We start from the raw sequence: 16,344 nt of genomic DNA on the forward strand, positions 1-16,344 counted from the left end.
TACATTTACACGCCTGCCACGAGGATATATTCATAGCCCAACTATTTGCCACAGGATTGTAGCTGAGCATTTGGATGAATTAAAGCTACCTGGTGTACAGCTTACACATTACATAGATGACATCATGATACAGGGAAAGAATATAAAAGAAGTGGAGGAGAGTTTAGCATTATTAACTGACCATATGAAAAGCAAAGGATGGGAAATCAACCCCGCAAAGGTTCAGGGGCCAGCTCAAACTGTAAAATTCTTGGGGATACAGTGGAATAGAGGACTGCGAGAAATTCTCCCACAAGCTCGACAAAAAATTCAGGATTTTCCCACCTGTATTAATAAGAAAGAGGCCCAAAAGTTCATAGGGCTATTTGGTTATTGGAGACACCACATCCCACATTTGGGACAGATTTTAAAACCCTTGTATAAAGTCACCAGAAAGAAATATGAATTCGATTGGGGCCTTGAACAAAGTAGAGCTTTTGAGGAAGCAAAGGCTGCTATACAATTAGCTCTGGAGTTATGGCCTATGCAAAATGGGCCAGTGGAGTTACAAGTGACTGTACAAGATGACTATGCAAATTGGAGTCTGTGGCAAAAACAACAGAGCCGAAGTGTACCTTTAGGCTTTTGGTCAAGGAAACTGCCCTCATCTGGAGTGCAGTATACACCTTTTGAGAAGCAGCTGTTAGCTGCATATTGGGCTTTAGTAGAAACTGAGCAACTAACCCTGGGTCATGAAGTGATATTAAGGCCTGGAATTCCAATTATGACTTGGGTAATGAGTACCCCAGCTTCTCACAGAATTGGACATGCACAAGAGGCGAGCATAATCAAATAGAAGTGGTATATTCAGAATAGGTCCAGAGCAGGCAAAAGTGGAGTTTCTGCTTTACATGAATCGGTGGCGAACATTGGCACTGAGAGAAATGAAAAACCCATTGAATCTAAGCAACAGATGGTGCCATCCTTAGTGAAATGGAATAATGGGTATGATGGACTAAGTGTAGAACAGAAGAAACACGCTTGGTTTACTGACGGGACACCAAAATATTTAAGACAGAAGAGACATTGGAAAGCAGTAGCCTATAACCCCTGTACTAGGCGAACTCTGGAAAGTTCTGGGATAGGGGGAAGTAGCCAATATGCTGAACTGATGGCAGTACATCAGGCCATCAGAATGGAGAAGGGAGGACAGTGTCATATATTTAGTGATTCATGGGCGGTAGCTAATGGATTAGCTACTTGGATGCCTATATGGAGGAATCAGAATTGGGAGATTCATGGCAAACAAGTTTGGGGTAAAGAGTTATGGGAAAATATATGGGACAAGTCTTTGGTTACACATTTGTTAGTTTTTCATGTTGATGCTCACGTGACCCTGACCACACCAGAGCGTGAGTACAATGCACACGCGGATCGACTAGCAAAAATTGCCACTGAATGTATTGTCTCTACTCCAACTCCAACTGATGACTCAGCCTTAGCAAGATGGGTCCACCAGACCGCCGGTCATTTAGGGGTCCAGGCCACCCACCAATGGGCACAGGATCGGGGTATCAGTATCTCTCATGCGTTGTTAAAACAAATAACAGAGGGGTGTTGTATATGTCAATTAGAAAAAGAACGAACTCTTCCTAGGATAATAACTGGAGAAATAGCAAGGGGAAAAGTTCCAGCCCAAATTTGGCAGATAGATTATATTGGCCCACTACCCCAGGATAAAGGATGTAAATATGTATGTACGTGTGTTGACACCTATTCAGGTGTCCTAGTGGCTTGTCCTTATAAGGATGCAACTCAGAAAAACACCTGTAAAACCCTAGATATTGTAAGTTTATACTATGGAACCCCAATGCAGATTCAAAGTGACAATGGGTCACATTTCAAGGGCAAAGAAGTGAAAAGATATTGTGTGTTGAACAATATAGAATGGATATATCATATTCCATATTACCCACAAGCATCTGGGCTGATTGAAAGAATGAATGGATTGTTGAAAGAACAGCTGAGAAAATTAAGCTCTAATAATTCATATCGACATTGGAAGGATAATTTGTCTATTGCCTTACGTAATTTGAACAATAGGCCCTTAGGGGGGAGTACACCTCTAGCCAGAATGATGACCCCAAATTTGCAGATTAGAGAACAGCAAACACGTGAGATCCAAAATATTGAATTTTGGACTGTGAGGGAAGATGTCCCCCTACCATGTTGTAACCAGAATTGTCTTTGTTCTCTTTGAGTGACTCAGTTTGTCTCAGTGAGCTTTATTAGGTGCTAAGCCCCAGGCCCAAACCCCATTAGGTTTTAATGTAATCCATGTGGATGTGAACATCCCAGGGTCCTAAGGGGAGGGGCCAACTCAAGAACCAATCACCAGAGCCTGAGCTCTGGTGATTCAGATGATGTCTGATGATGTCTAAAGCCCTATAAGAAGGGAGGAGAGAGCTATTGGTGCGGGGCTCTGGAGATGGTGTTGATGAGGAGACTCCGGGCAGCTGTAGCTAAGGAGCCCTCCAGCTTGTAAACCCGGATATTGAAACTTTTTTGAACTCTGGTAACTATCTGTTGGGACTTGAATCAGACAAAGTCTGTTGATGTCTGTAATTTAATTTGCATTTTGTTTTGAAGTTCAGGGTGCTGGTTTTTTTCCCCTGAACTAACTGAATATTTGAATTAAAAGTGAGCTTGTCAACCCCTTCACCTTGCTTTCCTTAATTAAGCAGATTGAAAGAACCTGTGCTGTTGGCAGCTTTCTGGGTGTTGGCTGTGGGTGAATCTTATACCCCCACAGAAGCTGCCAGCCGGGTTGTTGAAACACATGTCCAGGAACACCTGGTTCGGCAGGATATGATTTATATTGTATAGAGAATTTTAGGTTGAATAGGAAAGAGATAAGAAAAACCCCTACCGGAGTATTATGAGAATACCCAAGAATTATTTTGTACGGATATTACCTAAACCAGGATTAGCAGCTCAAGGAGTACATGTATTGGCTGGAGTGATAGATTCGAATTATCAAAAAGAAATTGTTGTGACACTCCAGAATTTGGGTGAAAAACCTGTACAATTTGGTAGGAATGATAGGATAGTTCAAGTGATTATTATCCCCTGTGAAAAAATACCCTTTGTGAAAACTGACCCTCCTCCCAGAATATCTACTAGAGGGGCAAAAGGGTCTTGCTCTATTGATAGAATAAAGTTGGGAGCTAAGGTATGGGTAAAACGGAAGCCAGATGATATTCCAAAGGCTGCAGAAGTCATAGCCCATGGGAAGAACAACACTGTAACAGTTGTCTATTCAGGGGAAGATAATTACCAAATCGTGCCCCTGAACCATATATTTTACCGTGAATAGGGCTATAATATTAGATTCACGGACCCCACAAGTATGGCTGATGCTGGTAATTGACACAAGCCACTCAGAGGGAAGGTGACTTTGTGTGATTAACGGATGAAAGCTTGTACATCTGGGGAAAGTCTGGGAGGACAATCCTAGTCTATCTAGGATGGGATCCTCCTGGTTTCCCTTGTACATCTGGGGAAAGGCTGGGAGGACAATCCTGGTCTCCATCTAGGGTGGGATCTTCTTGGCTTAGTTTCCTCATTGTGTTCCCTTTAAAAAGAAACATTTCCCATCTGAGTTTGGCTCTGATATTGGATCTCTGCATAACTGAAATTTCAACTAAACTGGAGATGATTTTATTTAAAGGAGAATAGCCCATACTTGCCTACTCTTTTTGTTCTCTGTTTTAGTTAACCTTGTCGCTAGTTCTGTCTCCTGCAGGTTTAAGCACCCTGCAGTTTCCGGTGACTGCCTAAGCACGTAGCATTCTTGGAATTCCTGCCAGCTCGCTAAAGAACTGAACTCTGGAATGGGACTCTTTGGGGCAGGGACACCTCTACATCCAATTTCAGCAAGAAGAACCTATGGAAAATGAGACCTTCACCCCTTACCCCAAGATTTTGAGCCCCAATTGTTTGAGGGGGGGAATGATGATAGTGTTCTGCGTACTTATTTTGTGTTGTCCTTGCTATATTGTTTTATTGTTATGATATTATTGATCCTATGTAATGGATACGAAGATCTAGGGGTGGACATTTGAATTAGTAATAATTATTTTGGGATGATTGATTGAAGAGATTATCTGGCTGGGATCTAGGGGTGGATCACATTTGAATCGTAAACCAATATTTGGGAATGTCACTGAATGATATGTTTTGCTTTATTGTGAATGATGTTTTAGTTTCCTGCATAATTGGATCACAATGTTCTAGGATATATAATTTAATTTGAATTATGATTGGATTGTGCATCCTAGAACATTGTGAGGGGTGGAGTGTAGCCAGAATGGACTTTGTTTTCTTTGAATGACTCAGCTTGCCTCGTTGAGCTTCCCTGGACACTGGGGCTTGCTCTTCCGGGGCAGGTCCAGAGCTTCCTGTGTGATGAGTCGTGGGGCTGGCTGAGGGGAAGTGTGTTAACGTGGTCTACGCTAGGGGGAAGGACCAAGTCAAGAACCAATCGGCCCTGGTCGTTCAGGCGGCGCTTGATGATGTCAAAAACTCTATAAGAGGGGAGAGGACAGCTTGAAGATCCTCCTTTCCTTTTCCGGTTGGAGCCAGAGACACCTACAGCCGAAGCTGAGCTGCCGGTAGCAGAGCTGACTAGAGGCTAGTGGGTAATCTTCTTACCGTAGAGGGGAAGCATGTATACGATTTTGCCTTATACCATCTCGCTTCTCTGTGGCCTCCTGGTTACTCTTGTAAGGCGGACTTACTGGGCCTGGCAGCTTTTGACGAAAATATCAAAATGGGGACGCTGGTTTGTGGGCTTGTTATTGTGGAGTGTAAATACATGCTTTAGTTCTCCTGCCTTCTGCCTAGAGAATTCCTTATATCCTGCGGTTCCAGACCTTTTGGGCACATATGAGATTCTCTTTGAAATCATAAATTCTGCCTTCCTAATATAGAGATGTGGTACCTAAGAGTTGTTTTGATTTGCATTTCTCTAATCAATAGTGGTTTAGAGCTTTTTTTTATATGACTATAGATATCTTTAATTTCTTCCTCTGAAAACTGCCTGTTCATATCCTTTGACCAGTTCTCAATTGACTTTTGTTCCTATAAATTTGGCTCAGTCCCCTGTATATTTTGGATATGAGGCCTGTATCAGAGACATTGGTTGTAAAGATTTTCTCCCAGTTTTCTGCTTCTCTCCTAATCTTTGTTGCATTGGCTTTGTTTATACAAAAACTTTTCAGTTTAACATAATCAAAATTATCCATTTTGCATTTTGTAATGCTCTCTGTCTCTTCTTGGGTCATCAATTCTTCCCTTTTGTCTTTTTTTTTTTAAACAACTTTCCTTTCCTGAGTCCTTTATAATTGTTCACTTATGTTTATCTTTTTATGTTTCTCTTCACTTCAGTGTTAGAACTTCAGTGTTTCTCCATGGCACTAGTCTTTTCATCAGGAATACTTAGAAGTCTTTTATTTCATTAAAAATCCCTTTTTTCTACTGTAGTATTATATTCACTTTTGCTATGTGAGTTATTGTTGCCTACAAGCTTGTCTATATCATATTCCAAGTTCTTTGCTCTTTTGTAGTAGTAGCTGCTAAATCATGTTTAATCCTAACTGTGGCTTCTCAGTGCTTGACTTTTTTTTTCCTTCTGGATGCTTGCAGTATTCTTCTTTGACCTGGGTATTCTGGATTTTGAGTATGATGTTCCTGGGAGTTTCCACTTTGGGGTTTCTTTCAGTTGCTTGACTGATGAATTCTTTCTAGTTCTACTTTGGCCCCACATTCTAAGATATCTTGGCAGTTTTTTAAAAAAAATATTTCTTGAAATATTGTGTGTAGGCCATTTTTTTGGCAGTAGTATTCAGATAGTCCAGTGATTCTTATTTTTTCTCCTTGATCTGTTTTTCTGGCCATTTGTTTTTACAGTAAAATAACATATTTTCTTCTATGTTTTCAGTCTTTTAATTTTGTTTTAATATTTAATATTTCTTGCTGCTTCATGGAATCGTTGACTTCTATTTGGTTCATTCTAGTTTTTGGAGAGTTTGTTGTTTGAGCAAGGTATTTTGGCTTTCATGCCAAGCTGTTAATTCTCTTTCTTATTGTTTTCCATTTTCCCCCTCAAACTTTCATTTTCTTTTTAACAATATTCTCACTTGTTTTTTAAATACTTTGAATTTCATCTTTTTTTTTAGCAATTCTTGTTTAGTATGTGCCCAATCTGTATTTTTCTCAGAAACATTTCTTGTAGTTGTTTTGCAGTCATTCTTTTATGTCTGCGTCTTGAGTGTCCCTGGCAACACAATAGCTCAGTGTGCTAGCATTCTTTTTGCATTTACACATTCTTCTAGCTTGCTTCCCAACATCAGCCTTGATATTAGGGCTGGGCTCTACTGTGCTCTCTGGATGTATTGAGTGCTATATTATTCCAGGATCTCAGGAACAGGCAAGCTTCAGGAATGCTTGAGGACCTACAAGTCTTCAGTGCTCCCAAAGTCTGATTCAGGGCAGATTCTGTTTGCTGCCTCCCTGGTCTGAGCTCTGCAACTTTCTGACTGGGGTTTTGACATGAGCAACAGTACAACCTGCTGGACTCAGCCCCTATCAGCTAGCTGGAGAGCTCTGTTAATACAGAGTTTAGACCTGTGTAGACTGTTGATCTGGGATTTTTGCCCTGATTATTCCTCTGGAGGCTGGGATAGAGGCTAGAAATCATACTTTTTCTCCTCCTGGGGTCTGAGCTTTACTACTGCTGTTTGTTTCTGAACTTACTCCTTTTTCAGTATACCACCTGGGACTTGCCTACCCAGAGTAATATCCAGTGAGGCTGGATGGGTAATGGGGCCAGGTTGTGAAGGGTTTCAAATGCTGGGCAGATGAATTTGTTTGATCCTAGAAACAATAAGAAGCCACTGGAGTTTATTGAATAGGAGGAGGGGTGACATGGAGAGATCCACCCTTAAGGAAAATCATTTTGAAAAGGAAAATCTGCTAACGCAGAGAGTGGACTAGACTGGGAAAAAACTTGAGTCCTGAAGACCAGTCTAGCCCAGGGGTTTTCAAAGGGCGTGCTGGGTCACACTGGAGTTCTATTAAGTGGGGTCACAAAATTTAGGATGTCTTGTTATTGAAGGTAAATTGTAAATGATTTAGTTTAATCCAGATTTTGCTTATCCAGCATACACATTATGTCAAGTATAGTATTGCATAATAAATAGAACTTCCCTGTTACACATATGTGCTGACCTAAAAACATTTAGGACCTTGAACTCCCAAAGAACTCAATAAAAAAAAGATGATTCTTTTGAAGGAAAAGTGTCTCCTCAATCTTCCCTAGCACTGTCAACTTAAATGTTCAGTTTGCCACAGTTCATCATTACCAAGGAAGGTGTCCTCACAGTATTCCAGGTCCTAATTAGCTCTGTGTCTCTGTATAAGATGTCTCCCATGTCTAGAATACTTTCCCTCCTCATTCAATGCTTTCCATCCTGCCTAGGATGATTATGTCTGGTTCCAAGCACCACTAACACTCAAAGGCTTCCATGAATGAAGAGGCTTCTTACTCTTGGGGAGACCACAGCTGGTTCACGTGCCACTGTGCGCTGAGTACATTGCTTGCTTGACAGCCGGGCTGTTTGCTAACAAGAAAGGATTTGTCCCATTTGGGAGTTTGTACTTTCTCCCAACTGGATACAGATACGTTATGATTTTTTTTGAGGCTAATAGAGGCACATAGAGGGGTTCCTCTTGGAATCTCTAGGTCCCTGCAGGACTTAGATCATGTCATTTCTTTCAAGGAGCTTTTCCTGATGGCCCCAATAGTTAGTTAGCACCTCCAAGTCACTACACATTGTTTAAATCTCATCCAAGTGTTCCTTCTTTTCCTCTCTTGTTGTTTTATCATGTGTATCATACTCTTAAATGTTACCCAAGGTTCTGTCCTAGGCTCTCTTCTCTTTTCTCTTTATGCTTCGTCACCTGGTGATATCACCTCCTCCCATGGGTTTAATTATCCTCCCTATGCAAATGACTCAGATCTCTACATCCAACTCTAGTCTCTCTCCTGCGCTTTAATACTGTATCAGCAAGTGCCTGTTGTACATCTCTAAATAAGTGTCCCAGGGACATCTCAAACTCAGCATTTCCAAAACAGAACTCATATTTTTTCCCTAAACCTGCCCTACTCCCTAATTTCCCTATTCTGTCAAAAGCATCTTCATTCTTACTTTGTCCATGATCTATAACACCAGCATTGTCCTCACCTTTGCCTCAGTCTGACCCCACATATCTAATCAGGTACCAAATTTTGCCATTTCTACCTCAACAATGTTTCTCATACCTAATCCCATCTTTCTGCTCCTGTGGTCATTACCTTGATTAGTTTAAGACCTTATCACCTTTTACCTAGATTATTGACTTTCTCCTCATTGGTCTCCTTTTGTCAAATCCAACTCCTGTCTATCCTCCAAATCCAGAGTTCTGTACCTAAATAACAAATTTATCTTATACCCATACTCAATAAATTCACATGGCTCCCTATTGCCCCTAGGAACCAATATAAGCCACTCTATTTAGCTTTTTAAGCACTTTACACCTGTGCCCCAACCTGTCTTTCCAGACTCATCACACATTATTGCTGTTGCCACACACTATGATCTAACCAAACTGGCCTTTTCTCTATTCTTCCATCTTTGGCCCTTCACACTGGCCATTCCCCATACCTGGGATGTGATCTCTCCTCAATTATGCCTCGTGTAACTCCTCTCTTTCCTCAATTTGTAGCTCAAGCCCTACCTTCTTCGTGAAGTCTTTATCTCCCCAACTGCTAAGTACCTTTCCCCCCAAACTATCTTGCATTTATGGACTTTGTGTTTATTCATATTTATATTCTGTTGGTACTTAGATAGGAAGACCTGTGTTCAAGTCCTCCCTTTAATCATGGACTGACTGACCCTCAGCAAGTCATTCAACTTGTCAGTGCTATCTATAGGCAGCTCTCGAAGGCCATACATCACTATTGCAGAGAACAACAGTAATAACGGTAATAGCCGGCATTTATATAGTTGGGTTGTCTTAAGAAATCCCACCCTTTGGGAGGCCTGTTTTCACAAGCCGGCCAGATTGAATCTGAACGCCTTCATGGAGGCAAGATGAGACTTATGTACACAAAGATTGTGGGAGGGATTGAGGGGTGGTCTGGGGTGACTAGAGGAGGGGCTTAGGGAGGGTCTTGTGGAGTGTAAGGGGAGCTTGATAGGACTGGGATGAGGTCAGACTCCAGGAACCAAGAGAATGGGATTAAGGGTGGGAAGTAGCTGGACAACAAAGGGCAAGGCTAGGTAGAGATTTGGGCCTAATGATAATGAAAGGCTTATGGCCTCAGACAAAAGCCTCATCTAGTGGGAAGATTCAAGGAGAGTTCAAGGGGGTTCCCAGAGACTGTACCCCCATCATTATCACTGGAGCCAGGCAGCTGGGAGAAGAAGGAGTAGGAATGGAGCAGGCAGGAATGAAGCTGGGAGGAGGGAGCAAATGACATCACAGATCCCATCTGTAATCTGTGTAGGGGGAGGCTCTGTGAGGTCATCTGATTCCAGGTTATACAAGGCCAGCCAGCTCTGGCATCTCTTCATTCCCACAGGCAGGACACAGTGTAAGGAGCTAAGAGGGAGGGCAGTTCTAGATGTAGGAGCCCACAGGATTTGCCTCTTCCTGTGTCTGGCAGGGAGAGAAAGGCCCCCCAAGGAGAAGAAGGAGGACATAGCTCAGAGGTCCCTAAGGCTTTTAGTAGTGACTGTGTTCTGAAGGAGACACTGGGGGAGGTCAGGGGATGAAGAGGATCCAAGCCCACTTTGATATCTGAAGAACATAAGAAAAAGGAAATAAACAGAAGAAAAGAGAGAGCTGTACATTGAATACTGCCAAGATTAAGGACAAAACTGGGGTTAAAAAGTCAAAGTTGGTATGAACATAGAGACGGAGGACCACATACCATTTTGGGTACCAGGTGATTTCTCAAACTGATACTTTTGGAAGTCTTAAAGCCCCTGATATGAGGGATACCGCAGGTCCATACTATGCATTACTTTCTAATTGTGGGTGTTGCTCTTGGTCTCCTCCTAACCCCTTTGATTGAGGTCAGACACTGCTACTATTGTGACATCACTAACACTGGAAACTGCCTGGGTGCCCAAATAACCTGTGCAGAAGAGGATGACTGCTACATAGGCCACAGTGCTGCCCTTGGCCTCCCAACAGTTTTCGAGAAGTGCTGCGTGGAGGCTATCCACTGTGGACAAGAGCAGCAGATCGCATACATGGGCATCACCCATAGCCTGATTCCCTACTGCTGTCATACTGAGCTGTGGAACATGGGCCCTCAAGCTCAAAATGTGACTCTGAGCCATGCAGCTGATGCTGTTCTCACCAAGCTAGCTAAGATTTTCTTGAGGGTGCTGCTTTTTTTTTTCTACTCTGAGCACAGTAAAAGGGTGAATTCCTGCCTTTCTTCATCCAGGCCCCATCCTCTATGCCCCTCCCTGTATCCTTCCTCATGTGAGTTACAGCAATAAAATGGTTGGATCCTGTATTAGGAGGGCAGAGTTTATAATTTCAAAGAGGATCATATATATGTTTGAAAGGTTCGGAACCGCGAGATATAAGGAATCTTCAAAGTAGGAGGCAGAAGAATCAAAGCATATATTTAGGCTCCACAGTAACCAACCCACAAACCAGCATCCCCATTTTGATATTTTGATCAAAAGCTTCCAGGCCCAATAAGTCCGCCTCACAAGAGTAACCAGGAGGCCACAGAGAAACGTGATAGTATAAAGCAAAATCATATACATGCTTCCCCTCTATGGTAAAAAGATTACCCACTGGCCTCAAGTCCTTGTTCAGCACTCCTCAATCCTCTCGTAGGTCAGCTCTGCTACCGGCAGCTCCTGCTTCAGCTTCGGCTGTGGCTGTAGCTGTAGCAGCCTCTGGCTCCAACGGAAGCTGTTTTTAACCATCCGGCTTCTTCGGGGGTGTAAGGTACACGGGGAAAGCACAGGTTCTTTTGATCTGCTTAAGCAAGGGAAGCAAGGTGAAGGGGCCAACTAGCTTACTCCAATCCAACATACAAACAGCATTCAGTTAGTCCAGGGGAAAAAGCCAAACTATTCAAGGACACTTGTTGACTAAGTGCTAAGGAGCCCATTTTTGGTTACCAACACACTCCACGACTTATTGTAGGATACATAATCTAATCAGCCATGTATCCTAGAACATACACTGTGATTCAATTACAAAGGAAAGTTAAACATATCATTCGTAATAAAGCAAAACATATTCAGTGACATTCCCAAATATTGGTTTATGATTCAAATGTGACCCACCCCTACGTCTTTGTATCCATTACATAGGATCAATAATATCATAACAATAAAACAACATAGCAAAGAAAACACAAAATAAGTACACAGAACACTATCATCATTCCCCCCCCTCAAACAATTGGGGCTCAGAATCTTGGGGTCAGGGGTGAAGGTCTCATTTTACATAGCTTCTTCTTGCTGAAATTGTACGTAGAGCTGTCCCTGCCCCAAGAGTCCCATTTCAGAGGTCAGTTCTTTAACCAGCTTGCAGGAATTCCAAGAATGCTAAGTGCTTAGGCAGTCACCAGAAAGTGTAGGGTGCTTAAGCCTAAAGGAGACAGAAATAGCAACAAGGTTAGCCAAAACAAAGAACAAAAAGAGTAGGCAAGTATGGGCTATTCTCCTTCAAATAAAATCATCTCCAGTTTGGTTGAGATTTCAGTTATGCAAAGATCCAATATCAGAGTCAAACTCAGGTGGGAAATGTTTCTTTTCAAAAGGAAAATAATGAGGAAGCCAACAGGATCCCACCCTAGATAGAGACTAAGATTGTCCTCCCAGCCTTTCCCGAGATGTACAAGGAAACACAATGGGAAAACTAAACTAAATGTTTCTTTTCAAAAGGAACATAATGAGGAAGCCAAGAAGATCCCATTGTAGGTAGAGAGTAGGATTGTCCTCCCAGCCTTTCCCCAGATGTACAGGTTTTCATCCATTAATCACACAAGGTCACCTTCCCTCCGAGTGGCTTATTTCATTTACCAGCATCAGCCATACCTGTGGGGTCCGTGAATCTAATATTATAGCCCTATTCACGGTAAAATATATGGTTCAGGGGTACGATTTGGTAATTATCTTCCCCTGAATAGACAACTGTTACAGTGTTGTCCTTCCCATGGGCTATGACTTCTGCAGCCTTTGGAATATCATCCGCCTTCCGTTTTACCCATACCTTAGCTCCGAACTTTATTCTATCAATGGAGCAAGACCCTTTTGCCCCTCTAGTAGTTATTTTGGGAGGAGGGTCAGTTTTCACAAAGGGTATTTTTTTCACAGGGCATAATAATCACTTGAACTATCCTATCATTCCTACCAAATTGTACAGGTTTTTCACCCAAATTCTGGAGTGTCACAACAATTTCTTTTTGATAATTCGAATCTATCACTCCAGCCAATACATGTACTCCTTGAGCTGCTAATCCTGGTTTAGGTAATATCTGTCCAAAATGATTCTTGGGGATTCTCATACATACTCCAGTAGGGGTTTTTCTTATCTCTTTCCTATTCAACCTAAAATTCCCTATACAATGTAAATCATATCCTGCCGAACCAGGTGTTCCTGGACATGGTAGGGGGACATCTTCCCTCACAGTCCAAAATTCAATATTTTGGATCTCACGTGTTTGCTGTTCTCTAATCTGAAGATCTGGTGTCATCATTCTGGCTAGAGGTGTACTCCCCCCAAGGGCCTATTATTCAAATTACGTAAGGCAATAGACAAATTATCCTTCCAATGTCGATATGAATTATTAGAGCTTAATTTTTTTTGCCATCATCTGAAGTTTGTGGGCCTCTGTGGGTCAGAAATCAGCCCCTCGAAATGGCCCCTTTGGAGATCTGGGGACATATACCCAGGCTGTGGAAAGGCAGGTCTGCTGTGGCTTGGTGCAAACATTGTGCAAGGGAAGGTGGAATTAGGGCCCCTGGAATGGCTGAAGCCCTTGGAATCTCTGCTTCCCCAGGGCACCAGTCATGATCCAGGCTCCTGCTTAGCAGCCCCCCAGCCCCACCCCACCCCCTTCCTTTTACACGTAGGTGCTCACATGTGCTGGCCCGGGACTAAGCACGGATGGGGTTCTCTTACTGCTCACAGGCCTGACTAATGCCCCTCCTCCAGGGTCAGTGGTTCTTTTTTATGTGCGGAATGACCTGCCCGCTGCCACATAAGACTGCAGTGATGCTCTGGTTCATTTGATGATCATCTCCTCTTAGCCAGCCCCCCCCCCACCCCAACGGGACAGATAATAAAAGTGGTCCTTGTCCCTCCCTTCCCTCCAGGCCAGGTCCTATTCCACGTGGGCACGGCCCTGCAGGCATCAGCCTATTCACCTCCTCCCAAGGTGGGAGGCCCAGAGGCCCGGGCTCCAGGCTTTGCATCCTGCCTGTCCCACCAGCAGCGCTGGATACACTGTTTCCCCCTCCTCGACCACCTCCTGGCCGGATGCTCTCTGTGTGTGCCGTCTTTGGATACACTGTTTGAACCAGATGTACCTGCAGCGGCCTGCTCCTCCTCCTGCCCTTCACATCGTCCCCAGGCCAGGGCCAATGAGCCTAGGGGCTTGGGGCGGGGCTGCGGGGAGGCAGCTGGTTTCCCCCAGGCAGAGCCAGGGGTGTGGGGGGCGGGGCTTCTCACGTTTATTAGTTTGGAGTCTGGGACTGTAGCCATTCTGCTCTCCGGATTCGTGATCTGTCGTTCTCTCAGGCTTGTCTCCTTCTCTTCCTCGATCTCCCCGACGGCCTCTGGTGAGCCTTCTTATTCAGCTCCATCTCCACTTCGGGAAGGGTAAGTAGAGGCAGGAGGAGGTGTGTGGATCGAGGGAAGTGACCTGAGTGGCCAGTGGATGGCAAGCCTCATTCCAGTTAAGGGGCAGGCCGGCCGGGATGCCCCAATATGGGGGTGGGGTGGCCTGTAGAAGTGAGAGTCCATTGCCCCAGCCTTCCTCGGGTCAGGTGTGGAGGGAGCCCCGGGTGAGGTGGGGGGCTCCCGCAAGGGGAAGGCCCTGTAGGGTGGTTCTTTGAGCGCTGGGGGGTGGGGGGGGAGGTGCTCAGTCTGGAGGACGCCGGAGTCTAGATGCGGGAAGTATGCGGCAAATCGGGAGGAATGGCTATTTCTCGCCCAAAGGGCTTTCCCCCCTTGGGAAAGTCTGCCCAAGGTTAAGAACAAAGCCGGGATACAATAACAAACTGCCCTCAGAAGAGGGAGGGTTAGAGCCAGAGGCCAGGGTGGCAGAGCCGGACTCCAAATAGCTTTGGGTGGGGCTGGAAATCTCTAACCCTAAAATTCTACGGGAAAGTTGGGGGGAAGGTGATAAAGGGGGGCGATAGAAGGGAGAGCATTTTGGGGGTTGGGGCAAGGAGAGAATAGAATAAATGGGCGGGATAGGATGGAGGGAAATTGAGATATCCTTCACAATATTACTACACATGGTGTACCCTATATCGAATTGCTTTCCTTTTAAATGGTGGGGAAAAATTTGGAACTCAAATTTACAACCTAATGTTAATGTTTTTACATGCAACTGGGAAATAAGATATACAGACAGTGGGGTATGGAAATCTGGCTTGCTCTACAAGAAAAGAGAAGGTGGGTTGAGAGAAAGGAGGACAGGAAGGGGTAATCAGAGTGCACACTGTCATGGGCTGGGGGGAGGGGAGAGATGGGGAGAAATTTTGGAATTCAAAATCTTGTGGAAATGAATGTTGAAAACCAAAAATTAATTTAAAAAGTAGCTCTGGGCCCTTGGGGATTCTTCTGGGGACCTATTGGCCCATCTAAGGAGGGTGGGTGGTGCCTATTTTAGCTCTACTCCTCAAAGGTTTATGGGATTGTAGATTCTTGAGGGGTGAGGGCATGGGAGGAATGGGGAGAGGGGAGATTGAGTGACCAGGAACCCCAGACTGGACAGTTATTGGCCTTTTCCTCCATCTGGACTCCTATCAATGCCACCCCAGAAAAGGACCAGGGGCATGGGGGAAATGTGCCCTTTGGCTCTGTGCTCTCTAACCTAGAACAGCTGAAACTAGGAATGATAATGTGGAGTTAATAAGCATTGGGTCTGATAACTTGAGCCTACCTTTGAGACTGTGGAATTAGAGACCCTTTGGCCAAGCTTATGTGAAGGGCCCTGTGCTACAGGGAAGAATTAGCCTGGCCCTGCTTGGTTCCAGAAGGAAGGGCTGGGAGCCAGGGCTAGGACTGCAGGAGAGCTGTCTAGATGTCCCTTTGCTGTCCACACCTCCCTAGGTAACCAGCCAGGGGCAGAGCCAGGATGCAGACATACAAGGTGGTGGTGATGGGCAGCTGTAGTGTGGGCAAGAGTGCACTGACCATCCAGCTGGTCAAGAACTGCTTTGTGTCCGACTATGACCCCACCATTGAAGACTCCTACCATACCCAGTTGGTGGTGGATGGCGAGACCTGCCAGCTGGAGATCATAGACAGCACGGGCAACGAGGAGTACCAGTCCCGGCGCCAGCAGTTCATGCGCCGTGGGGAGGGCTTCCTTTGCGTGTATGCAGTGGATGATGTGAAGTCTTTCGTGGATGTGAACATCTTCCGTGACGAGCTGCTCAAGGTGAAGGATGCTGACCGTGTTCCCTTTGTCCTTGTGGCCAATAAGACCGACCTGACCGATGGCCTGGTGACCTCAGCGCTGGGTCAGGAAGCGGCCAGCAGCTTCAAGGTCCCCTTCGTGGAGACCTCAGCCAAAACTCGGAAGGGTGTGGAGCAGGCCTTCCAAGAGCTGGTCCGAGAGATGCGGCGGTCCCACAATGAGGAGCGCGAATGGCAGCCTGATGCTGAGCAGAATGGCGGCTGCCGCTGCGCAATCCAGTAAACAGGTGTTCCCACTTCCCCCTAAGCCTCCCCCAGGAACACTCCAGCACCCTGCCCCTCCCCCACCCCTCTCTAGCCTCCACCAGGAACACCCCAGTCTCCCCCACCCTTCCCCAGGAACACCCCATCCTCCATGCCTCTATCTGGACCCATCCTCCTCTTTTTTTTTCCCTTTGAGAAGGAATGACTACTGCACTGCCCTGGTATCCTGACTAGGCATGAAAAGACTCATTCCCTCCTCCTGTGGGCAGTCTACCCTGCCTCTCTGGTTGTCCAGGCCCCACAAGCAATGGGCCCTGGCCACTTTCTGCCGCATCTGGCACCACAACCCTTGGCAGCTTCCCCCTC

At 44.9% G+C, this 16,344-nt stretch overlaps 1 protein-coding gene across 1 annotated transcript; it reads left to right on the forward strand.

Moving 5' to 3' along the window:
* Window positions 1–11,459: 11,459 nt before the first annotated feature.
* LOC118833189 (GTPase HRas-like) lies at window positions 11,460–15,997 on the forward strand. The gene is made up of 2 exons (XM_036740574.1): window positions 11,460–11,481; window positions 15,426–15,997. Exon 2 carries the CDS (start codon window positions 15,431–15,433, stop codon window positions 15,995–15,997), a length of 567 nt encoding a protein of 188 aa, XP_036596469.1. The 5' UTR covers window positions 11,460–11,481; window positions 15,426–15,430.
* The last annotated feature ends 347 nt before the right edge of the window (window positions 15,998–16,344 follow it).

This window comes from Trichosurus vulpecula (assembly GCF_011100635.1).
Source record: "Trichosurus vulpecula isolate mTriVul1 chromosome X unlocalized genomic scaffold, mTriVul1.pri SUPER_X_unloc_3, whole genome shotgun sequence".
In the NCBI taxonomy this organism is placed as follows: Eukaryota; Metazoa; Chordata; class Mammalia; order Diprotodontia; family Phalangeridae; genus Trichosurus; species Trichosurus vulpecula.

What these genes read in the sequence shown, in the direction of transcription:
- LOC118833189 (XM_036740574.1), top strand. Translation starts at nt 15,431, where the DNA reads ATGCAGACATACAAGGTGGTGGTGATGGGCAGCTGTAGTGTGGGCAAG.